Source organism: Carcharodon carcharias, chromosome 2 (genome assembly GCF_017639515.1).
Source record: "Carcharodon carcharias isolate sCarCar2 chromosome 2, sCarCar2.pri, whole genome shotgun sequence".
Lineage (NCBI taxonomy): Eukaryota > Metazoa > Chordata > Chondrichthyes > Lamniformes > Lamnidae > Carcharodon > Carcharodon carcharias.
In genome coordinates this window covers 174,377,806-174,400,048 of record NC_054468.1, presented here as the reverse complement: position 1 = coordinate 174,400,048, position 22,243 = coordinate 174,377,806, and the positions used below count along the sequence as shown (strand labels likewise).

At 41.2% G+C, this 22,243-nt stretch overlaps 1 protein-coding gene across 3 annotated transcripts in view; it reads left to right on the top strand.

Annotated features, from left to right (window-relative positions):
• sptbn1 (spectrin, beta, non-erythrocytic 1) overlaps positions 1-22,243 on the top strand; it is a 297,759-nt gene that overhangs the window by 136,301 nt on the left and 139,215 nt on the right. The window contains exon 1 of one of the 3 annotated variants that reach the window (XM_041174980.1): positions 13,884-13,983. The exons of the other annotated variants lie outside the window; for them this stretch is intronic. Within the exon in view, the coding sequence (XP_041030914.1) occupies positions 13,899-13,983 (85 nt within the window). The 5' untranslated portion in view covers positions 13,884-13,898. Of the gene's footprint in view, positions 1-13,883; positions 13,984-22,243 lie in introns of those variants that run through there. 3 annotated transcript variants of the gene reach the window in all.

The following is a 22,243-nucleotide window of genomic DNA, read 5'->3' as shown; positions in this document are numbered from 1 at the left end:
ACATCCAATCCTGGTTTAAACATTGGGAGGGCCAAAGCCATTGCTGTTGGTCCCCTCTACCATTTCCATTCCTTGATCACTGTTTCAGACTGAACTAAGGTGTTTGCAACCTTGGCATCATATTTACTGCTGAACTGAGATTCCAATCCCATATCCACACCATCACCAAGACTGTGTACTTCTATCCCTGTAATATCATCAGCCCATCTGCCACTGAAACTCTAATCTGGGGTTTTGTTACCTACAGACTCAACTGTTCCAAAGCTTTGCGGCCAGCCTCCCATCTTGCAGTCTCCATAAACTTAAGCTCATTCAAAATCCTGCTGTCAATATCCTAACTTGCATGCAGTCTTGTTCATCCATTTTCTTCTGCTTGCAGACCCATGTTGCTCCCAGGCCCACCAATGACCAATTTTAAAATTCTCACCCTTGTGTTCAAAGTTCTCCATGGCCTTTCTGATTCTCCGCAACCCTATACCCCTTAGCGAATTTGTTGTTCCTCCAATTCAAACCCCTTGTACACCTCGCACTTCTTGCACCCCAGTGTTGATGGTTTACTTTTAGCCATCTTTACCCTAAGCTCTAGAATTCCATCCTTAAAGCTCTCATCTCTCTCTCTCTCTCCCCTCCCCTAAGAAGCTCCAAAGACTCACCATTCTGGCCAAGCTTCTGATTACCTGCCTGAATGCCTCCTCCTTTGTCTCAGTATAAATGTTCATCAAATTTTGTTCTTTTGAAGCACCTTGGAATGTTTCAGTAGCTTAAAAAGACTTAGATTTATATAGTGCTTTTCACAACCACCAGGCAGCTCAAAGCACTTTACAGCCAACGGAGTATTTTTAAAGGTGCTCAAGGTTTTGTTAAAGGTGCTATATGAATGCAAGTTGTTGTTGAATTCTCTGTAGTACTGAAGATGCACTCCAGAGCTAGCTGTATCCTTGGCCAAGTTGTTCCATTACAGTACCATACTGACATCCAGCTGATAATGTGGAGAATTGCGCAGGTATTTCAGTCCACAAAAAGTAGGAGAAATCCAATCTGGCCAATTACCGTCACTCTACTCTCAATCACCAGCAAAGTGATGGATGGGCTTGTTAACCATGCTGTCAAGAGGCACTTACTCAGCAATGGCCTTTGCATCAATAATAAAATTAGGTTTTGCCTGGCCCACTTGGCTCCAGACTTCATTACAGTCTTGGTCCAAACATGGACAGAAGAACTGAATTCCAAAGGTGAGGTGAGAGTGACTGCATGTGACATCAAGACAGCATTTGACCAAGTATGGGATCAAAGAACTCTAGTAAAACTGAATCCAATAGGAATTGGCGAAAACTCTCCACTGGTTGGAGTCATATTTAGCACAAAGCAAGATTGTTGTGGTTGTTGAAGTTCAATCAGCTCAGTCCCAGGAGATTGCTGCAGGCGTTCCTCAGGGTCATGTCCTAGGCCCAACCATCTCCAGGTGCTTCATCAGTGACCTTCCTTCCATTATAAGGTCGGTATTTATTGCACAGTGTTCTGTACCATTCACAACTCTTCAGATACTGAAGCAGTCCATGCCCACAAGCAGAAAACATAGACAACATTCAGTCTTGGGTCACTAAGTGGCAAGCAACATTTGTGCCACCCAAATGCCAGGCAATGACCATCTCCAACAAGACAGAATCTAACCATCTCCCTTTGTTCAAAGGCATTATTGCTGAATCTGCCACCATCAATGTCCTTTACAATTGACCAGAAACTTAACTGAACCAGCCATATGATTACTATGACTACAGGAGCAAGTAAGAGACTGGGAATTCTGTGGTGAGTAACTCACCACCAGCTTTCCCAAATCCTGTCCACTATCTAGAGTCACAAGTCAGGAGTGTCAGGAAGAGTTTCTGCTTGCCTGAATGTGTGCAGCTCCAACAACACTCAAAAGCTCAACACCATTCAGAACAAAGCAGGCTGCTTGATCGGAATCCCATCCACCATCTTAAACATTCATTCCCTTCACCACAAGGCAGCAGGGTGTACCATCCACAAGATGCACTGCAGCAGCTCAAGCCTCCTTTGACAGCTCTTTCCAAACCTGCAATCTCTACCACCTAGAAAGATACGGGCAGCAAATTCATGCAGACACCACCACCTACAAGTTCCCCTCCAATCCACACACCACCCTGACTTGGAACTTTCTCGCCATTTTTCACTGTCGCTGGGTCAAAAACCTAAAGCTTCCTCTCCCTCTCTAACAGCACTGTGGGTGTACCGACATCACATGAACTACAGCATTTCAGGAAGTCAGCTCACATCCAGGGCAGTTAGAGATGGGCAACAAATGATGGCCTTGTCACTGATGCTCACATACTGTAAACGAATAAAACAATATGGGCACTACACTTCAGAAAGGACGTGAAGGCTTTGGAGAAAATGCAGAAGAGATTTGTGAGAATAGTTCTGGGATGAGAGATTGCAGTTATGTGGATATTATGGAGAAGCTAGGTTCTTCTCTCCTGAAACCAAAGAAGAGTAAAAAGAGATTTGAAAGATATGATTCTATGACGGTTAATTTTTAATTTGAGGCAGCTGATATCTAACCAGGCCATTCATGCATCTCTTCGTGGGTAGTTTTGCAAAGGCTGTGGTGCATTTGATGGATAGAATAGGGGTTGAGAAAGAAAATGAAATACAACATTGCATTTTTTCCCCAAATTTTGGAATCCATATGCAAGGTTTTATGTTTACAGTGTGCTAGTTAGCAGAGCTCAACCATTATAATAGTGAGGTTTTGAAACTGACTTCAATGCCTCAAAGTAGGGATTCTACTCCTGATTGACAACCAGCAACTTATCCTAGTATGTCGGTCTGGACTTTGGATTTGGCTAGGCAATGGCACTTGTAAGGACTATCCTACCACTCATTGTCAAGGTTAAATGTTGAATGCTTGAAAGAATGCTGTAGTTATAAGGAATGCATACTTTCTACATTTGCCTTTGAAATTCTGCCAGCATTCATACTATTGAAGTAGCAACATGCATGCATATCACATGGTGTAAAACATTAACTAGCAAAGTTTTTAAGTAGTATTTAGTGGTACGGTCACTAACTCCTGATGCATATGTCTCACGTGGCTGGCAGCAATCCCTAAATAAACTTGCCAGATTCATTAAAGCCCGCAGCTGTGTATATCTAGTAAAACCAGTCTCTGTAGCCATTGGCCATAGTAAAAATGTATCTTCAGCCATGGACTCAGCACATTTGACACGTTTTATTCGGAATTGCTAAATGAGACCCGTCTATCAGAGTATGGTGATACCCCACTAAAACCAATACAAAAGCACTTATGCTTTGTTAGAGTTTCTTCAAAATGTCAGAACTATACTGCTGAAAAAGTAAGTTATTCTCTGAAAACTGGGCAGAGGTGCAGCTTTTAATCTGTAGAATCAATCCATAGTTGGTCGGTCTAGATGAAATATAGAAAAGTTTTCCTTTTCTATCCTAACATAGTTTTCTCTGCTTATTCATTTTCTCATTTCCTCTCATCTGTTCCAATTGCACGTGCATCATCTGTTGTGCATAATTTGTTCTTCGGCCTGTGCCTGCCTGTATGCACAATTTCAATAAACATTCACTGAGAGCAAGAACAGTTGGGAGAAAGAAAGCTATACTCAGATTGTTCTTACATAATGAGCTCAAATTGATGCAAAAAGAAGACTGATTTTTTACAATGTCCACCCAATGGAAACAGGGCAGTTGGGCAGTTAAAATGACTGTAGCGACTTATTTGCTGTGGTCCCACTGCCCTCCCATGGTTAAGAATTTTAATCTGCTCTTTTGATCAAGGAAGCGCTACATCTGCCAGAAGACATTAGGGTCCTGCCTTAAATATACAGGTTGTGTTCCAGTGACATAATTTGAGCCTGATCTGCCATTTTGACCTCAGGCCTGGCCTGGCAGCAAGCAGAAGCAAAAGAGGCACAGCGATATGGGATTTTTGGTTTTCCTTGTGGGCCAGGAAGGGCCGATGTGCTTCACTTGACCCCAAAAACAAACAATGAGCTTACTCAACTTTGAGCATTCCTTCCTCTACCATGACCACCATGCCCTCTGACCTTCCTCCTAACCACTTACCTGTTTGCCAGGGACCATTCCGTCAGGACCCAGCAATATCCAATGACTCAAAGTCCTAATCCCACCTGCCAATAGGTTAGTCCTTCCCAACCGGTGTAATGTTTTCTATCTGTACCATTACAACCACCCAAGTGTGTTTGCTTCAATCATCACCTACTTCCAACTATGTCTGGAGTTTTCCATTTAACACGAGCAGTACTACAGGAAGCCAACTAGTAAGCAATTAAATTCAGAGACTTAACATCAAATGAAAAGTAATTCAGTCCTACATGTCGCAGCATATCCTGCTGAAATGTTCTGTTTTTGTGATGATACTCATTGGCTTATTCAGTCAAGTTACTGCTTCATCTTTACCACCATGGCACCATCTTCCCCCCACATAATGTCACTGGACTTGTAATCCAGAAGCCCAGCCAGTACTCTGGGGGACATGCATTCAAATCCCACCAAAGCAGGCGAAGAGGAGCGGACCTACAGGAGAAACACAGACTAGTGAGCAGATAAATAAAGCCCGAAGAGTTGGACCTACAGCAGTTACCTTCAGGGTGACGGGCGGAGATGAGCGGACCTGCGGGAGATGCACAGACCAGAGAGCAGATAGATAAATCCCGAGAAGCGAGGCCTACAGCACTTAGCTTTGGGGAGGAAGGTCCAGGAGGGCGCTGTGTTCCAAAAAAAAGGGAACATAACATGACAGGAAGTTATAAGTTGATTGGTTGATGAGTATTGCTGCTTAGGGACTGAATCTAAACGGCAAACGTTTAAAATATTAAATAAATATTAATAACGAGCAGCAAGTGAGTAGCTGGTGAGTCTTAAATTCTAATTTTAAGTAAAGTTTATTATCACCAGCAAGGTGTATTAAGTATTAGCAAGGTGTATTAATAGTAGCAACGTTTATTAGTATTGGTAAACTTTAGAGAGACACAAGCAGAAGGGAAGTAAGAAGCTGGTGAATCAACAGTTTTTTATTTTTAACCGGTAATGTTTATTGTTTTACTTAGGTTTAAAGTAGTACATTAAATGGTGATGAGGAGAAGCATTAGTTAAAAAAAAATCATTTAATAAAATAAGTAATTAGCTAACTGGAGAGCAGCAGGAAGGACTGAGCTGAGCAGTGCATAAAAGCGGCTGACGAGAGTGAAGTACAGGCAGAGTTCGAAATGTGACATCAGGATTAAAAAGTGTTGTTGGCATGGAAAAGGAGCTGATTGGTAGGTAATTCTACTTTCTACCTTCTAGTCTCCGCTTTATAATAAATAGTGTGTAAGGCAAAATAAAGTTACAGCATGGCAGGGCAACTAGGATGCATGGACTGAGCATCATGTGACATGCAGTAAGTTGTGGATGCTTCTCTTGGCCTAGATGACCACATGTGCAGGAAGTGTTACCAGCTGCAGAAACTTGAACTCTGGGTTTCAGAACTCGAGCAACAGCTGGAGTCACTGTGGCACAATCATGATAGCACATTTGGGGAGGTGGTTACACCGCAGCTTATGAGAGTGCAGGCGGAGGGAATGGGTGACCATCAGACAGTCTAGGAGGAGCAGGCAGTAATGTAGGAGGCTGGGGAGGAGAGGCAAGGCCGGGGAGTAAGGCTCAGCAGGGGAGGCCGGAGAGCCAGGGCAGGAAGCAACGCCGGGAGCCAAGGGTGGCATTGCAAGGGGGAAGAGGGACTGAAGGCAAGAGTGGAAATGCTGCGGGGGGGGGAAGGTTTTGTGAACAGGCAGGCCACAGAAGAGCAAGCCTGAGGCAAATGTCGTTAAAGTGAAACTGACAATGTTAAAAGGATATACTGACACCACTTTATGAAAGATGTTAAAGGAAAACGTCATCAAGTGAGTCAGCATTAAGCAAGAACTTATTGTACAGTGGTTTTTGTTTAGTTGTATTTCAATATTTCAAAGGCACTTTCTTGTTGCCTTTCATTCGATGAATATAATTGTTTTCTTAGCAATCATGGTTCAACAAAAGGTGTACTTATGGTGTTTCCCAGGAAATGAAAATTCTAAGCTGATCTTGGGGGTAATAAACCAAGAAAGTGGTTTGTGCCAACCTTCAGAGTTTGATCCCTGAGGCAAAACGGGTAGGCCAGGGCCCATTCCATGTTGTCCCTAGGATAATATCAGACTGGCAAGTTGCAAGATAACCCCAGATATCTCGCCAGCAAGGACCATTCCATTTTGGATGACTGCCAGAGATGTAGTTTGGTTGTAAAAAATGAAGAGAATGATCGGGAATGAGGAGGCAGTGAGTGGCGGCTGATAGCAGTCTATTTCTTTAATGTGAAGGTAGAAAGAGCAGTCTTGCACCTCCCAGCTCCACGTTCAAGTAAGTATTTTTTAAGACTACCTTTTTAGTGGTAGCATGGATGCCCCTTGAAGGACTGATTGGTTAGGCTAGATGTTGACCTGGTTATCCAGAATGTAGCCAACCTATTGCTGCCTGTGTTCAGGAAAATTTTATTTTGGAGGTCCACTATGGAGCTCATTTTATATCTAAAGTGGCCACCCTAAATTGAACCTATAAGCCTAATTGTCTAGATTGGATGATTAATTTGTTTTTCTCTTTGGTTTAAATCTAACTTGTAAATTAAGCCATTCGTAAAACAGAAAGTGCTGGGAATACTCAGCAGGTCTGGCAGAGCTGTGGAGAAAGAAACAGTTAACATATTGGGTCAATGACCCTTCATCAAGTGCACAACTCATACTTAATAGCTTAAAAAGACCTCTCACCGAAGAACTTGTGAAGTTAAAACAGAAAATGTTTATCGTGTACCAAAATGCTGATATGTTAAATCCTCAAAGTTCCTATCTTTCTCTTTCAGATGCTGAGTTTATACTTAATTTCAAATTTCCAATATTCATGCTTTTCCTTTCCATTTCTGTTAGATAAATGAATTATTTTTATTAAAGGGGTAAAGAGCCCTTTAAAGAAGGCACATGAAGACCTTGTGTTCAACCAGAATTATTATTGCATGATGGTGGTAATCAAAAATTGGCACTTTAATGTGGGATAGCAGTCAGTAAGAGAAAAATTAGATTATGTTTTGCATACTACAGAAGCTGCAGCTATCTGTTATTTTTGGTAACTTAAGGATTAAAATGCTATGTTATATTTTAAGAAAAACCAGTATCAATTGTCATGAGGTAATCCAATGCTTCCATTATAACCAAACTCTTTCATTATATGCCTGTATATTAAGAAGCTAAAATTCCCCCTTTATTGCTCAGCAAGCTGTTTGTGTAAGAATTGGATACCATGCCCCACATTCCTTGAGTTTCCAAATATAGTCAGAAAAATTAAAGCACAAATCCCATATTGATGTAAACGCTGAAAGACTTTAACATTTTTTTGGCATGTGCTTTAATTAATGCCATTATTTCCCCCTCCTCTTACCGTACAACATACCATTCTTCTTTCTTTGAGAATGCAGATGCCTTCCTCTGTTACTCTGTCATTACTGCTCCATAAGCAGCTTTACAGAAGTGCATGAGATTTGGTGAAGCAATTTGTTACATATACGACAGGGCAAATATGACAGCTAGGTCTACACCCTTCTTCCATTTTGCTTTATTTAAGCATTTCAAACCTTACGGGTACCTGCATTAAAGTTTAAGGCCAGCTTTGAGACACTCGGAAGATGTGAAAGATGCTATGTAAGTGCTAGTTCTTTTATCCTTCCTTTATGAAATAGTATCACTATTCACAGTGAAAGCATCCTTGCTTCTGAATGTGAAGGCCAAGAGCTCAAATGTTAATCCAGGCTTTAAGCAGGTAATCATTGCCAACATTTGAGTGCCATACTGAAGGTGTGCTTCAATGTCATTGTAGCTGTCTTCCATATGAAGCATTAAGCCACGGACTTTTCTGTTTGTTTGCTTAGATGTAAAAGTTTCCATGACACTATTAGGACAGAAGTATTCTCCCCGCTTCCTCAACAACATTAATCTGTCAATTTAAATCAGCAAAGCAAAGGAAGTAACTGGCCATTTTGTTGTGTACAAATTGGATGTTATGTTTTATACTTTTGTTATGATCCCAGCTGATGTTACTACTAGACAAGTCAGATCCTTAATAGATCCTAACTTTTATTTTTTGTTTAGAAATGTGGAGAGTGGCCACTGAACAGAGCCACAGGCGTCAACTGATGAACTTTTAATAAAAGAATAAAACATTTATTAAACAAGAAATGATGCACTATATTATAATACTCCTTCACCTACACCTATACCTTTACAGATATATACAGATTTGTAAGGATAACATAAGTTACAAATTCTATCTTATACTCTAATGTTCCCAATAAGTACATAATCCATGTAAACCAATAGGCAACCTGTAGTCAGGCACACCACACTCTGAAACCAACTGACAGATGCCACCCCAAACAGATACTACGGATCTCTCATCAACTCCCCCCTGATGCTTGTCACACCGTGAGCCAACCGGCCTCACTGAACTCCTTCTTTTACACTCTTGAAAAGCCCACTTTGGAATCTTCCTCCAAACTACGCTTTCTCTCAGACGCCTTCCACAAGGATTTCGAACTCTCCTTCCGATGTCCCTCTCCCCTGGATTGCCACTTGCACTCAAGCTTTCTTCCACGCACTCTATCTCAAATGCTCAGCTGTGCCAACAGAACACCACTGCTTCACATGCCCATAGTAAAGAGTTACAGACCTTTGGCTGTCTCCTTAGGCTTGCGAGAAGCCAGAAGGTCTATTTTGCTTCAAAGTCTGCGTCCTGCAGCTTTCTCTGTTTAAGCTCGGAGCATTTCTCTCTGCTGCTTGCTATTAGCTTCACTTAACAGGGCCTTTGCCAGATTCCTTTTCACCCTTTGACTAAAAGGTCCTATTGGGACCCCTCCTTTCAGTCTCACTCTGTGGCTTTGGTTTCTTCTTTAGTTTGGGACATGCTATCTGTCCCTCTCCTATGCTGCTTCTAATAGCTCCTTTCGACTTCAGAGCATAATCCAACTGAACTTGAACAGCTTTTGGTTTCTCTGTCTGTGTGGGCCTCCTATTTCTAGGCAACAGCACAGTTTTTTTCTACCTTGTGTTTATTTTAACTCCCCTTCAAAAGTCGTAAAACCTAATTAAAATGCAGGCGTCTTTTAAAGTGAAACTAAAACTCAAGATTCCCCCCCCTTTCTTAACACCAATACAGAAACACAAATCAAACTTAGACTTAATGCTAAAACTCAGTCCTAACACCCGCAAATACAAATATAACTTAATTTAACTACTTCTAGTTCCTAACACTTACTAAAATAAGATATAGTTGTCTGTGGAGCACTTTGGAATTTTCCGAGGGTGTGAAAGAAGTTTTTTCTTTATGCGTCAAATATTTAGTCTTAACAAAAGGTTCTTTAAGGTGCAAAGCTGGTAATTCACTTTTATTTACCTCATTTTATTCAGATTGTTAAATTGCTGTATCAGATGTGATTAGTTATACTCTGAATTTGAACCTTTTAAAAAGAGGATACATTTTTGTGTGTGAATTTTTGTCCTTAATGGGATGAGAGGTATTAATGTTAATGTTAACCCTTTTACAACACTTCTGGATTGGATTTAAAGTATTTTCTGTTGTGCCTCAGCAATGTGCCATAGTCCCAACTCTGAAGCACATGCCCTGTTGTGCCAAGGTCACATTTTCCATTAGTCTCACCAGTCACCCTATGATTTCTCTATCTACTTCACTGTTGTGCAAGATCCATTCTAAAGGCCAGTCTTCCTGGCAATTGGTTTCATTGAATCTCAATAGTCCGAAATTTGTCTTCAAGTCTGCCATGTAAATCCCATGCTTCAAGAGCCAGTGAGAAGGGTATTGCTTCCACATTGCATGAAGCCAATTCCTCTGTAAGGTGTACATTTAGTTTCTATTTAGGAATAGTTTTGTGTTATGCCCATATCACAAGGGATTGGATGGAAGCTGACCAGAACCAATTTTCCATGGGACTTTTGTACCACAAAGATACAAGATTATCCTCTCATAGTTCTAGGTTGGATTTCAACCCAGGTCCCAGATGTGAAAGGCAACTGAACCTTTCCAGTTCCTTGAAAAAAGGCAATACTTTTAAATATTAATGGACTGGTGTAAGACAACAACAACTTAAGCCTTGATAACATGCCACCCCCAGTGCTTCCTCCAAGTGCTGTTAAGAGCACAATGTGCTCTGAGTGGGGCCTTTGACATCCATCACCAAGAGTAGCTCAGTAGCATCACTGCTCGTCAAGTCCTGAAGGATATATCTGTTCGACTGAGCCTGCGGAAGGTGGTGAGGGAACTAACAAGAGGAGAAAGCTATTGGATGTTGTCCTCACCAATCTATATCTTGCAGATGCATTTGTCCATGACCGTATAGATAGGCATGATCACTGCATAGTCACTAAAGACATACCCTCCATTGTGCTTTGTGGCACTACCACTGTGCTAAATAGGGCACATTCAGAACAGACCTAGCAGCTCTGAATTGATCCATGAGGTGCTGTGGGCCATCAGCAGCAGCAAAATTGTATTCAACCACAATTTGTAATCTCAAGGCCTGGTATATCCCTCATTCTACTTATCATCAAGTCAAGGGATCAACCCTGGTTCAATGAAGAGTGCAGGAGAGCAGCACCAGGCATACTTAAAAATGAGCTGTGAAGCTACAATACAGGACTAATTGCATGCCAAACTGATGAAGCAGCATATGATAGAGTTAGGCAATCTCACAACGAACGGATTAGATCAAAGCTCTGCAGTTCTGCCACATCCAGTCGTGAGTGGAACAACTGACAGGAGGAGGAGGAGGAGGAGACTCCACAAATACTCCCATCTAGTATAATTGCAGGGGTGTTGGGGTGGTCCGGGGGAGGCAGCAAATCAGTGCAAAAGACAAGGCTGAAGCATTTGCAACCATCTTCAGCCAGATAGCTAAGTGGATGATCCATCTCTGTCTCAGCCTAAGGTGCCAATCTTCAGCCAATTCAATTCAGTCCACGTGATATCAAGAAATGGCTGAAAGCAATGGATACTGCAAAGGCTATGGGCCCTGACAACATCCTGACAATAATTCTGGCGATTTATACCACAGCACTAGCTGTGCCCCTAGCTGAGCTGTTGCGATACATCTATAATGCTGACATCTACCCTACAATATGGAAAATTGCCCAGAGTATGTCCTGTCTTAAAAAACAGGATAAATCCACTCTGACCAATTATTGCTCCATCAGCAAAGTGATGGAAAGTGTATTCAACAGTGCTCTCAAGCAGCACTTACACAGCAATAACCTGCCCAGTTTGGCCTCCGCCAGCACCACTCAGCTCCTGACCTCATTACAGCCTTGGCCCAAACATGGACAAAAGAGCTGAACTCAGGAGGCAGTGAGAGCAACTGCTCTTGACATCAAGGCAGCATTTGACCGAGTGTGGCATCAAGGAGCCTTGGCAAAATTGAAGTCCATGGAAAAGAAGGGAAAACCTCTCCACTGGTTGGAGTCACACGGGACACAACGGAGGACGGTTGTGGCTGTTGGAGGCCAATCATCATAGTCCTAGGTCATGGCTACAGGAGTTCCTCAGCATCTTCAGCTGCTTCATCAATGATCTTTCCTCCATCATAAATTCAGAAGTTGGGGATGTTTGCTGCTGATTGCACAAATGTTCAGTACCATTCACAACTCCTCAGATATGGAGCAATCCCTGTCCATATGGAGCAAGACGTTTAGGCTTGGGCTGATAAGTGGCAAGTAACATTCACACCATACAAGTGCTAGGCAATGACTTACTCTAACTAGAGAGATTCTAATCTCCCCTTGACGTTCAATGCCATCAGCATTGCTGAATCCTCCATATCCACACCTTGGGGGTTATTATTGACCAGAAACTGAATTGAACCAGCCATATCACTACTGTGTCGACAAGAGCAAGTCAGAGGCTGGGTATTCTGTGGTGAGTAACTCACCTCCTGATTCCCCGAAAACCTGTCCACCATCTACAGGGCACACATCAGGAGTGTGATGGAATAGTCTCCACTTGTCTGAATAAATGCAGCTCCAAAAACATTCAAGAACTTTGATCTCATCCAGGCCAAAGCAGCTGACTTGATTAGCACCCCATCCACCACAATAAGCATTCACTCCCTTCATCACCTATGTACAGTGGCAGTATTATGTGCTACATACAAGATGCATTGCAGCAACTCACCAAGGCTCCTCCAACAGCGTCTTGCAAACCCGCGACATCTGCCACCTAGAAGGACAAGAGTAACAGATGCATGGGAACACCATCACCTGCAAGTTCCCCTCAAGCCACACACCATCCTGACTCGGAGCTATATTGCCATTCCTTCACTGTTACCGGATCAAAATCCTGGAGTTCCCTTCCCAGCAGTAGTGTGGGCATACCCGCACCAGATGGACTGCAGCAGCTCTAGAAGGCGAGATGGGCATCAAATGGTGGCTTTGTCAGTGACACCCACATCCCAAGATAGAATTTTAAAAATTATTTCATAAATGCTGTGTTTTATTATTGTTTTCTGTTCACATTCCTGTCATTGTACACAAAAACATCAATAGATTTTTTTTCCTGGAGGTAGGACGGGTGGGTCCAAAAATAACACGGCTGCGTAACGGGATTACTGTGTGAAGAGAAGCGGGGAATAAATCTGTGCAGAAGGGACAAATGAATGTTTCTTTATTTTGTTTGGGCCTTAAGAGTTTTGAATATACTGTTTCCTCAAGTTGCTATTCATGATCATGGTAAAGAGTGCTAGCCATTCCATTCTGCCATTTATGATTTACACTCAGCCGTGTTTTGCATAAAGTCTCAAAAAAAAACTAAAACAAGTTTGACAGCACTGCTTTGTTTTTTAAGACTTTAAATAGCTCAGTATTTTAAAGTCCAAGAATTTATCAATTTTCAGTAGCAACACATGAAACTTATGTGTAATTCCATTTTTAAATTAACCTAAAAGTTTAAGAGTAGCGTTGACACCTTTCCAATGTTGTTTTTTGTGTGTGGAATGCAATTTGCCTTAGCTAAGTAAAGGAAATTCTTCCTCCTTCCCATGTGATGGAAATCTGAGACTTTCCTGTTACAAGGAACTTAAATGATTGTAATTCTCCCAGTTTTAAGGAGGGACCACCTCAGGAAGCACTTTATTGTTTATTTTTGTAGAAACATTTAAAAAAATAAACTTGAAAGTTTTATTTAATTTCGTATGTGCACAAAGAACAACTGTTTTTCTAATAGTTATTTATTTTTTAACTGTTGCTGACCTTTTGTAAACCCCTCTTTATTTTTTTGCAAGTGGTACATTCCCACTCCTTGCTACTCTTATGTTAATAGTGACATCATTCAAACTGTGACTGCCTACTGCTTAAATTACACTGCACACTGGAGTAATGTGAAGGTGTGCTTTACTGGCTTCAGAAAGAAGGAAGATTAGCTGCTGGCTTGTGCTTAGTGGGTGTGCCGTTGAGTCGTTCACTTCCTTTAAAATTTTAAAGCTGCTGGTTAAAATTGTCTGGCGACTAGCGGACTGGACAGTCAAAAAACAATGTGATGCTGATCCATGACTGATGCCTTTTTAAACCATCAACCTACACGGAACGTGCTGGATTTTTGTTTATTTAAGAAGCTTGCTTGTAGGATAGTTACACGAACGGTGAGCAGCCAGCCTTTTCTGTTGGGATTCTGTGGCTGTCTGAGTTTACAGAAGGATTACTTTCCTTTTGTTTTTACTGTATTGCCCTTCAATTTATTGCTACCAAATGGAAATACAGAGGGCATCTAGCATGTCAGGACCATTATCTGCTGGCTTTCCTGCTCAGATGCCATACAATTATAATCAGCTGGAAGGAAGATTCAAGCAGCTTCAAGGTAAGAATGCCAAGCCATTGTTACTACTGTTGCTAAGATCCCTGTGAACTCCAGTTAGCAGGTGCAGTAACCATGTGGTTCCATAATTTTTTCCAGCTAATTTTCCTTTTAAAGTATTTTTTATTAAGAAATTGGTACCTGGTGGGAAAGAGCTAAAGGATGCTAATAAGTTTCAATTTTAAAAGCAAAAGCCAGACTGAAAGCAACCTTCTGGATTCAGAGTGATCAGATAATTTAGCCTTAAATGAGATAACAGGGCATTTTGGTAGCTGAGCTATTGAGAACAATAGAGGAAGAAAAGAGGGAGTGGTCCTTTTTTAGATCTCTTGTGGAATTCCCAAATTTTGTTATGCCATTTAATCTTGCAGGAACAACGCTTTGCTCTCTGTTTTAGACTGTGAAAGGACTCCTTGTTCTTCAGCAACGCTTTGAAATATTTAACACTGGCACATAAATTATAAACAGGGGACCGAAGCCATGATAATTGTGTTCCTGACAATTATGCCTTTGAGCTTGAAATGGCGAAAGGAGCTTTTCGTTTTCTTTTTGTAGTTTTGATTTATTTTGCTGGGAGAAAGGAGGTATTTCTCAATAAACACAATTTAGTAGCTAACTATAAGATGCTTCATTGACATTATGTTTGCAAGGCTAATGTTTTATTAACTGAAAGAAAAACTGCTTTCTAATTATTTAAAATTTGAGCAACCAGCTAGACCATCATGTGTCTGCTCCAGCTGGTAAAATGGTCTCAACCATTTCCCTGATAGCTCCATGAGTTTAACCACTGATTAGCCAAACCTTGCTGACCAGGAATGTCCCAGTGGGTTTCTGTGAACTCTGGTAAATGGACTGATCTCAGCTGGGTGTTTCTGTTGCTGTTACTTGGAGATGAAAAATCATTAAAAGTAAATGTAATGTTTTATAGTTTTCAAGAGCATACAGCAGGATATGCATTTTTTAAGGGAAGTATTGGTATGATATTTGTTAATTGCATTTATACTACCAGCTAATAAATCGATCTGAATCTCTGCTTCTCTTGATGGTATGTGGCACTGTTCTACTGAACTATGCCATCCAGAGAGGTCTTTAGTTCAATCCGTGACCTCTGCTGAGACCTGTCTGATTTATTTTATAGGGCTGCTTCCAACAGCAAGGGTAGTTTGAGAGTAATGCTATAAAGTATATATGATCTGAATGGGTACAGTAACAATGTTTGCAGTTGACAGAAAAATAGGGAGTGTCACTAACTGCAAAGAGTATTATAAGTGACTACAAAAGGGCAGAGATAGGAGAGTAGGCTGGGAAAATTGATGTAATGTGAAATTTAATATGAAGAAACGTGAGATGATACATTTTTGGAGGAAGAACAAGTAGAGGCAATATATATACTAAAATTTCAGAAGGTGTAGAGGAGCAGGTTACATGCAAAGCTTAGCCTTGATAGGGGATGCTCAATATGGTTCAGAAAACAAGTTATTTTTGATAAACATCTTTCTTTTTGACGAAGTCACTGGAATGGCAATTTGGGGTGACTTGGTAAATAAAAACTACTTGGATTTCCAAAAGATTGTTTCAACACATCACATATAATATCATGCTTCATATGCCCAAGGGTTCAATGATGTGTCCCCTTTATTAACAAATTGGAGCAGGGGATAAATAGCGCAGTTATTACATTCATGCATATTACTGGGCTAGTAATCCAGAGGTGCAGGCTGATGCTCTAGGACACTGGTTCAAATCCCACCATGGCAGCTGGTGGAATTTAAATTCAATTAGTAAAAATATGGAATATAAAGTTAGTCAGTAATAGTGACCATGAAACTATCGTCGATTGTCGTAAAAAACCCACGTGGTTCACTAATCCCTTTAGGGAAGGAAATCACCCATCCTTACCCGGTCTGGCCTATATGTTACTCCAGATCCACAGCGATGTGGCTGACTCTTAACTGCCCTCTGAAATGGCCTATCAGATTGCTCAGTTCAAGAGCAATAAGGGATGGGCAACAAATATATATATATATATATATATATAGTAGTAAAGACGTTAGAAAAGGAAATAAATTATAGATTACCACTGGATATAAATAATTTGAGGAAGTGAACCCAAGCTTGTCAGATGTCTGTCTTTGTAGATGGGTGTTCTTTTAAGTATCAAATGTAATATTTGTGGGCAGCTTAAAGATAACGGGAAGGGAGACTTAAAAATGGTGTTGACCATTCTATGAAGGTTCAAAATCCTGTTGAGCAGCTGCGGCCAAAGCAACCAGGGCCCTGGGATGTCATGCCTGCATTGTTCAGGCTACAATAGTAGCTTAGTAAGTCTTGGGACCATTTTTGGCCCCCATAACGAGGACTATGTTGGCTCCAAAGAAGATTTTGCAAAGAACACAATCCTGAATGCCTGCCCTCCACCCCACCCTAGCACATTGAGTTTATAGAGATAGATATTGTGCTATGGTTTTGGATTCAATAGTGATTAATAGGCTAAGAAAGGATCTGTTTCAGACCTTTGAAATTATTACCGGAATCAATAATACACAAGTGGATAAATTGTTTGCAGCAATATGGCCAAAAAGAGCTAGAGACCGACTAATTAATTTGAGAAAGCAGGGAATCCAGTTCAGTGTAAGGAAGCTTGATTTTGCTCAGCTGATTGATTTGTGGAACATGGTTGCAGAGCTGATAGTGAGGATTGACTCCTTCCAGTCTTTTAAGAAAATGTAGGTGCATACTTGGAAAATTACAGGATCACAGCAGAAAGGAAAAATATTTTGGGAAACAACTAACAAGTTACGGCATCCTTGGGCTTGTCCGATATCTCTAAGGGGTCGGACAGGAATTTTTGAAAGAGGTTTATTGAATTTTGCCACTTCTAGGAGATGAGATTGAAGGAAAGGTGATATTACAGGGATGAATGCAGTGAGAAGCTGATCATGTGTGTACAGCAGCAAGGGCTTTTCTCATCCTGAGTATATTACAGACTAAGACTTAAAGATTCAGATATATGGATCTTTAAAAGTGGGCTGAAATATTGATAAAGTAAATTTTTAAAAATGTGAGAACCTAATTTTTGTAAATGGGTACATAGAGTACTAAATCAATGAGATAATGCTAAATCTATACAAATCATTGATTAGGCTAAAAGCAAAATACTGTGGATGCTGGAAACCTGAAACTAAAACAAAAATTGCTGGAAAAACTCAGCAGGTCTGACAGCATCTGTGGAGAGGAAGACAGAGTTAATGTTTCGGCTCCTTATGACTCTTGTTTAGGCTGCTGTTCTGGAAGCATCATTTAAGATTGAAGAGATCTGACTGAGATGTTCAAAATTGAGAGTTTTTGATGAGGTAAATAGTCGGCTCCTAATTTCCACCCAAATGAGTTGCTAACTGGAGGGCACAAATTTAAGATTATCTCCAAAAGGATAAAGGAAGAGATCAGAAAAATACTTCTTCACAGAAAGTTGTTAGGACATGGCATGTCTTGACACAAGCAGTAATGAGGACAAAATCCATAATAGCATTTCAAAGAGTGAGGATATGGAAAAAAAACAATTTATAAGTATATGGAGAAAGGATAGAACGGGAATATGCACATAGTTCTTCTATAATGAGCATGGCTGCAGTGAGCTTTATGGCACTTTCCATGCTTAAAAATCTTTATTCTAACGGCTCAACCATATGCTATCGGAGACACCAAGTACGCTTTCTCCGTTCCTCTCCCCTGAATTGTCCTTATCCCTCTTCCTCTGCCCGTCATTTTTGTGTTCTTGCATTCTTATACTCTCTCTCTCTCTCTCACTTTTTGCTCACACTTGCACTCCTCTTACCCTGAAGTGACTGCAGGAAAGAAAATGTGTATTTCATAGCTTTGCCTCCCAAAATGTGGTGCAATCATTTAATTATTTTTGGACAGTCACTGTTTATTATGTGGGGCATGCATAGCAAAGGCCCCACAAATAGCAAATGAGATAGATGACCGCTTGTTTTGTTGAAGGATAAGTATTGGCCATGACACCAGGAGAACTCCTCTTCTCCATGCCGTGGGATCCTTTATGTGCAGGCCTGACCTTGGTTTAGTCTCTTATCTCAAAAGCAGTGTATCTGACAATGCAGAATTCTCTTTCTGTACTGCACAAAAGTGACCGCCTAGATTGAGTCCTCAAATCCTGGAGTAGGTCTCAACCCACAACTTCTAACTCGAGGTAATAGGGTGCTACCATTATATCAAGCTGGCGTGAGAGTTGGAAATCCAAGATGAGACAATGCTCTGTTGAGTTTAGATAAAATTATGAATGGAAGTTATAACTGAACTGGGACCAGCTCCATATAGGAAGTACAGCAGAAAATAAATGTTTAGAGGGACTTTCATCTGGAAGAGGAGGAGGAAGAGGAATCCATTTATTCCACATAAATTCCATGGAATATTTTAAAAAGGAAGGATAAAAAAACACCATGTCACTCTCAAATTTCCCAATAACTGCAAAAGATACGTCTTGTTAAAACTATCGGTGTTTTCTAAGTCAGGGGAATAGTCCATCAGAAATTGAAACTTCCTGGGCAGTTCCCACATAGGTCCGCACCTCAGAGCGTCCATGGGATCCCATTGTGCATCTTCAGTTGTACGTCCAGTCTCTGATCTGAAATGGAAATTTGGCCTGTTATGTCAAACTTTAGTATAGATCCTTAGTTAGACCACAATTGGAGTACTGTTAACAGTTCTGATCTCAATATTATACAATGGTTGGAGGCACAGGAGAAGCTGCAAAACAGATTTACCGGGATGATATCAGAACTGAGTGGTTATACTTATCAGGAAAGACAGCTGGTTGGGGCTCTTTTCGCTGTGAAAGTAAAGGCTGAGGTGTGACTTGATAGAAGTGTTTAAAATTATGAAAGGGTTGATAAGATAGACGTAGAGAAAATGTTCCTACTTGAGAGGATTTAAAAACTGGGGATATAAATATAATATGGTCACTAATAAATCCAATAAATAATTCAGAAGTAACTTCTTTACCTAGAGAATGGTTATAATGTAGAGCTTACTACCACATGAGGATGAGACAAGAAGGCAAATCACATAAATGCATTTAAGGGGAAGCTGGTTAAGTACATGAGGGAGAAAGGAGTAGAAGGATTTGCTGGGAGGGTGAGATGATGTAGGGTGGGAGAGGCTCCTGTGAAGTGTTAAATATTAGCAGGGAGTTGAGCCAAATTACCTGTTTCTGTGCTGTAAATTCTTTGTAAAATCACCTTCTTATGTAAGAGGCATCCAACCTTTAGTTCTCAGCAGGATTGTCCCAAATGATTGACAAACTTGTAACCAAGTCAGCTATGGCTCAGCTCTCTGAGTCACAGGTTCCAGGTTCAGGTTCCACTACTGGATTTGAGGACAAAAATTAAGGCTTACATTCTAGTGCAGTGCCAAGGGAGTGCTCCACTATTGGAGGTGCCATCTTTCAGATGAGATGTTAAACTGAGTTCCTGCCTGCCCTCTGCAGTGGACCTAAAAATCCCATGCCACTATTTTGAAGAGGAGCAGGAAGGTTAGCTTAGTGCCCTGGCCAAAATTTATCCCTCATTCAACATTACAAAAACAGATTTTCTGGTCATTATCACATTGCTTTTTGTGGGAGTTTGTTGTGCTCACAGTTGACTGCTGCATTTCCTATGTTACAACAGTAACTACACCTTGAAGAAAAGTACTTCATTGACAGTAAAGTGCTCTGAGGGCCAGGATTTTCTGGCCCCGTTGCGAACAGGACCCGTCACAGGTGAGGCGGCGTCCCAGCCAGAATTCCATTGACTTGCAGTGGGACTGGAAGATCCCGGTGGCGGGCAAGTGTGGAAAATCCCGCAGAGATGTCTGGTGGTCATGAGAAGTTTGACAAGGTCCCACATGGGAGACTTATAAAGAAGGCAAATGCACGTGGGATACATGGTAATTTGATGTGGTGGATTCAAATTTGGCTTAGTTGTAGGCAACAGAGGGTGATGACAGAAGGATGCTTTAGCGATTGGAAGCCAGTGTCCAGTGGCGTACCACAGGGATCTGTGCCGGGTCCCCTATTATTCGTCATTTATATAAACGACGTAGATGACTATGTTGGGGGGAGGATTATTAAGTTTGCAGATGACACAAAGATTGGCCGGGTGGTTGACAGTGAGGTTGAGTGTCTTGGGCTATAGGAAGATATAGATGGGATGGTCAAATGGGCAGATAATTGTCAGATGGAATTTAACCCTGAAAAGTGTGAAGTGATACACTTTGGAAGAAGTAACTTGACAAGAAAACATTCAGTGAACGGCATGACACTAGGAAGTTCTGAGGAACAAAGGGACCTTAGCGTGTGTGTCCATAGATCTCTGAAGGCGGAGGGGCATGTTAGTGAGGTGGTGAAAAAGGCATATGGGACACTTGCCTTTATCAATCGAGGCATTGATTACAAAAGTAGGGAAGTCATGTTGGAGTTTTAGAGAACCTTGGTGAGGCCACAGCTGGAGTACTGTGTGCAGTTCTGGTCGCCACATTATAGGAAGGATGTGATTGCACTGGAGGGGGTGCAGAAGAGATTCACCAGGATGTTGCTTGGGATGAAACATTTAAGTTCTGAAGAGAGGTTGGATAGACTTGGGTTGTTTTCGTTGGAGCAGAGAAGACTGAGGGGCGACCTGATCGAGGTGTACAAGATTAGGAGGGGCATGGACAGGGTGGATAGAGAGCAGCTGTTCCCCTTAGTTGAAGGGTCAGTCACGAGGGGACATAAGTTCAAGGTGAGGGGCAGGAGGTTTAGTGGGGATGTGAGGAAAATCTTTTTTACCCAGAGGGTGGTGACGGTCTGGAATGCGCTGCCTGGGAGGGTGGTGGAGGTGGCTTGCCTCACATCCTTTAAAAAATACCTGGCTGAGCACTTGGCACGTCATAACTTTCAAGGCTATGGGCCAAGTGCTGGTAAATGGGATTAGGTAGGTAGGTCAGGTGTTTCTCGTGTCAGTGCAGACCCGATGGGCCAAAGGGCCTCTTCTGCACTGTGTGATTCCGTGAGAAGTGTTATATAAATGCAAATCTTTCTGTTTTTCTTTCTAACTGTGCACAAACAAATCAAGTGTTCAGTTGTTCCTTTGGTGCTGATTGTTTCTCATATGAAATAGTTTTGTAGTGTCAGTGGAATGACAGTTTGTTTTTAAATTTTAAAATCTCTTAATTTAAGGCAAATGCAGACTGACTAGTCAAAAACCCTGTACATCTGGTGTTTGAACCAAATTGTTAATGGACACATTGCCTGCTTTGCCTTGAGCTAGATATAGGTTGGGGGAAAATTGTTGTCTTTAGACAGTAACAAAGATTTCATGTAATTAACTCAGCTTGTAGCACGTTAGTGTAATGGCTTGCAAATTGAAACAGGGCATTTCTGTGCAGAAGTTGAGATGGAGCTAATAATGAGTGAATTACAGCATATTCCTTATCAACAAGAGTGGCCATTGTACATAAGCCCTGTCAATGTCACACGCTGTGTATTTTTACAAATGACACATAGAGGATGCCCTGAAAGGAAATGTGTATCCTTTTTGATTGTCTCAGTGTATAAACAAAGGGCTTTGGTATTATATGGATGAGGATTGTTAATATATAACCTCAGGCCATTTCAAAGTGAGAGTTTTTTCCTACTTAGTTATGTTTCTGTAGTTTCCTTCTCTGTCCCCTTCCCTTTTTTTTTGAAATTATAACATGCTATTCTCATTCAGGAAAGTGTGGAGAGTCCCACCCAGATGGTATCGATGCAGTTGCCATTTGACCTGTCAGGAAATCACCTCAGCAAAATAGGAAGGAAACTGAACCTACTTCCTGGGAATGATGTGCTGCCATGTTAAGAACCAGAATAGTATCTAATTATGTAGAAATCCAGCCCACAGTCAACAATATAACAATCCCAAAGTGGCCAAGTTTGGTTTTGTAGAAATTTAGTTTGTGTTCCGGATTCCGTGCCCGTCATAATGCATTATCTGGGGAATTTTGCAATGATTCAACTTAGCAAGTTTAGCACCAGTGCAAAGCCAAAAATCTTATCATGCCAATAGTAAACAATTAATTCAAGTGTGAAGGCCCAATCTTTCTGAAATGAAGCAGGACGAACACTGCCTTCTCCAGGCAGCCTCATTCTGCTTGTTGGCCATGGCCTGATCAGGTATTTGTTGAGTTTGCACCATGGCTATTGTGTCAATGCAAAACAAATTGTTTTGTATTGCAGCTACAATTG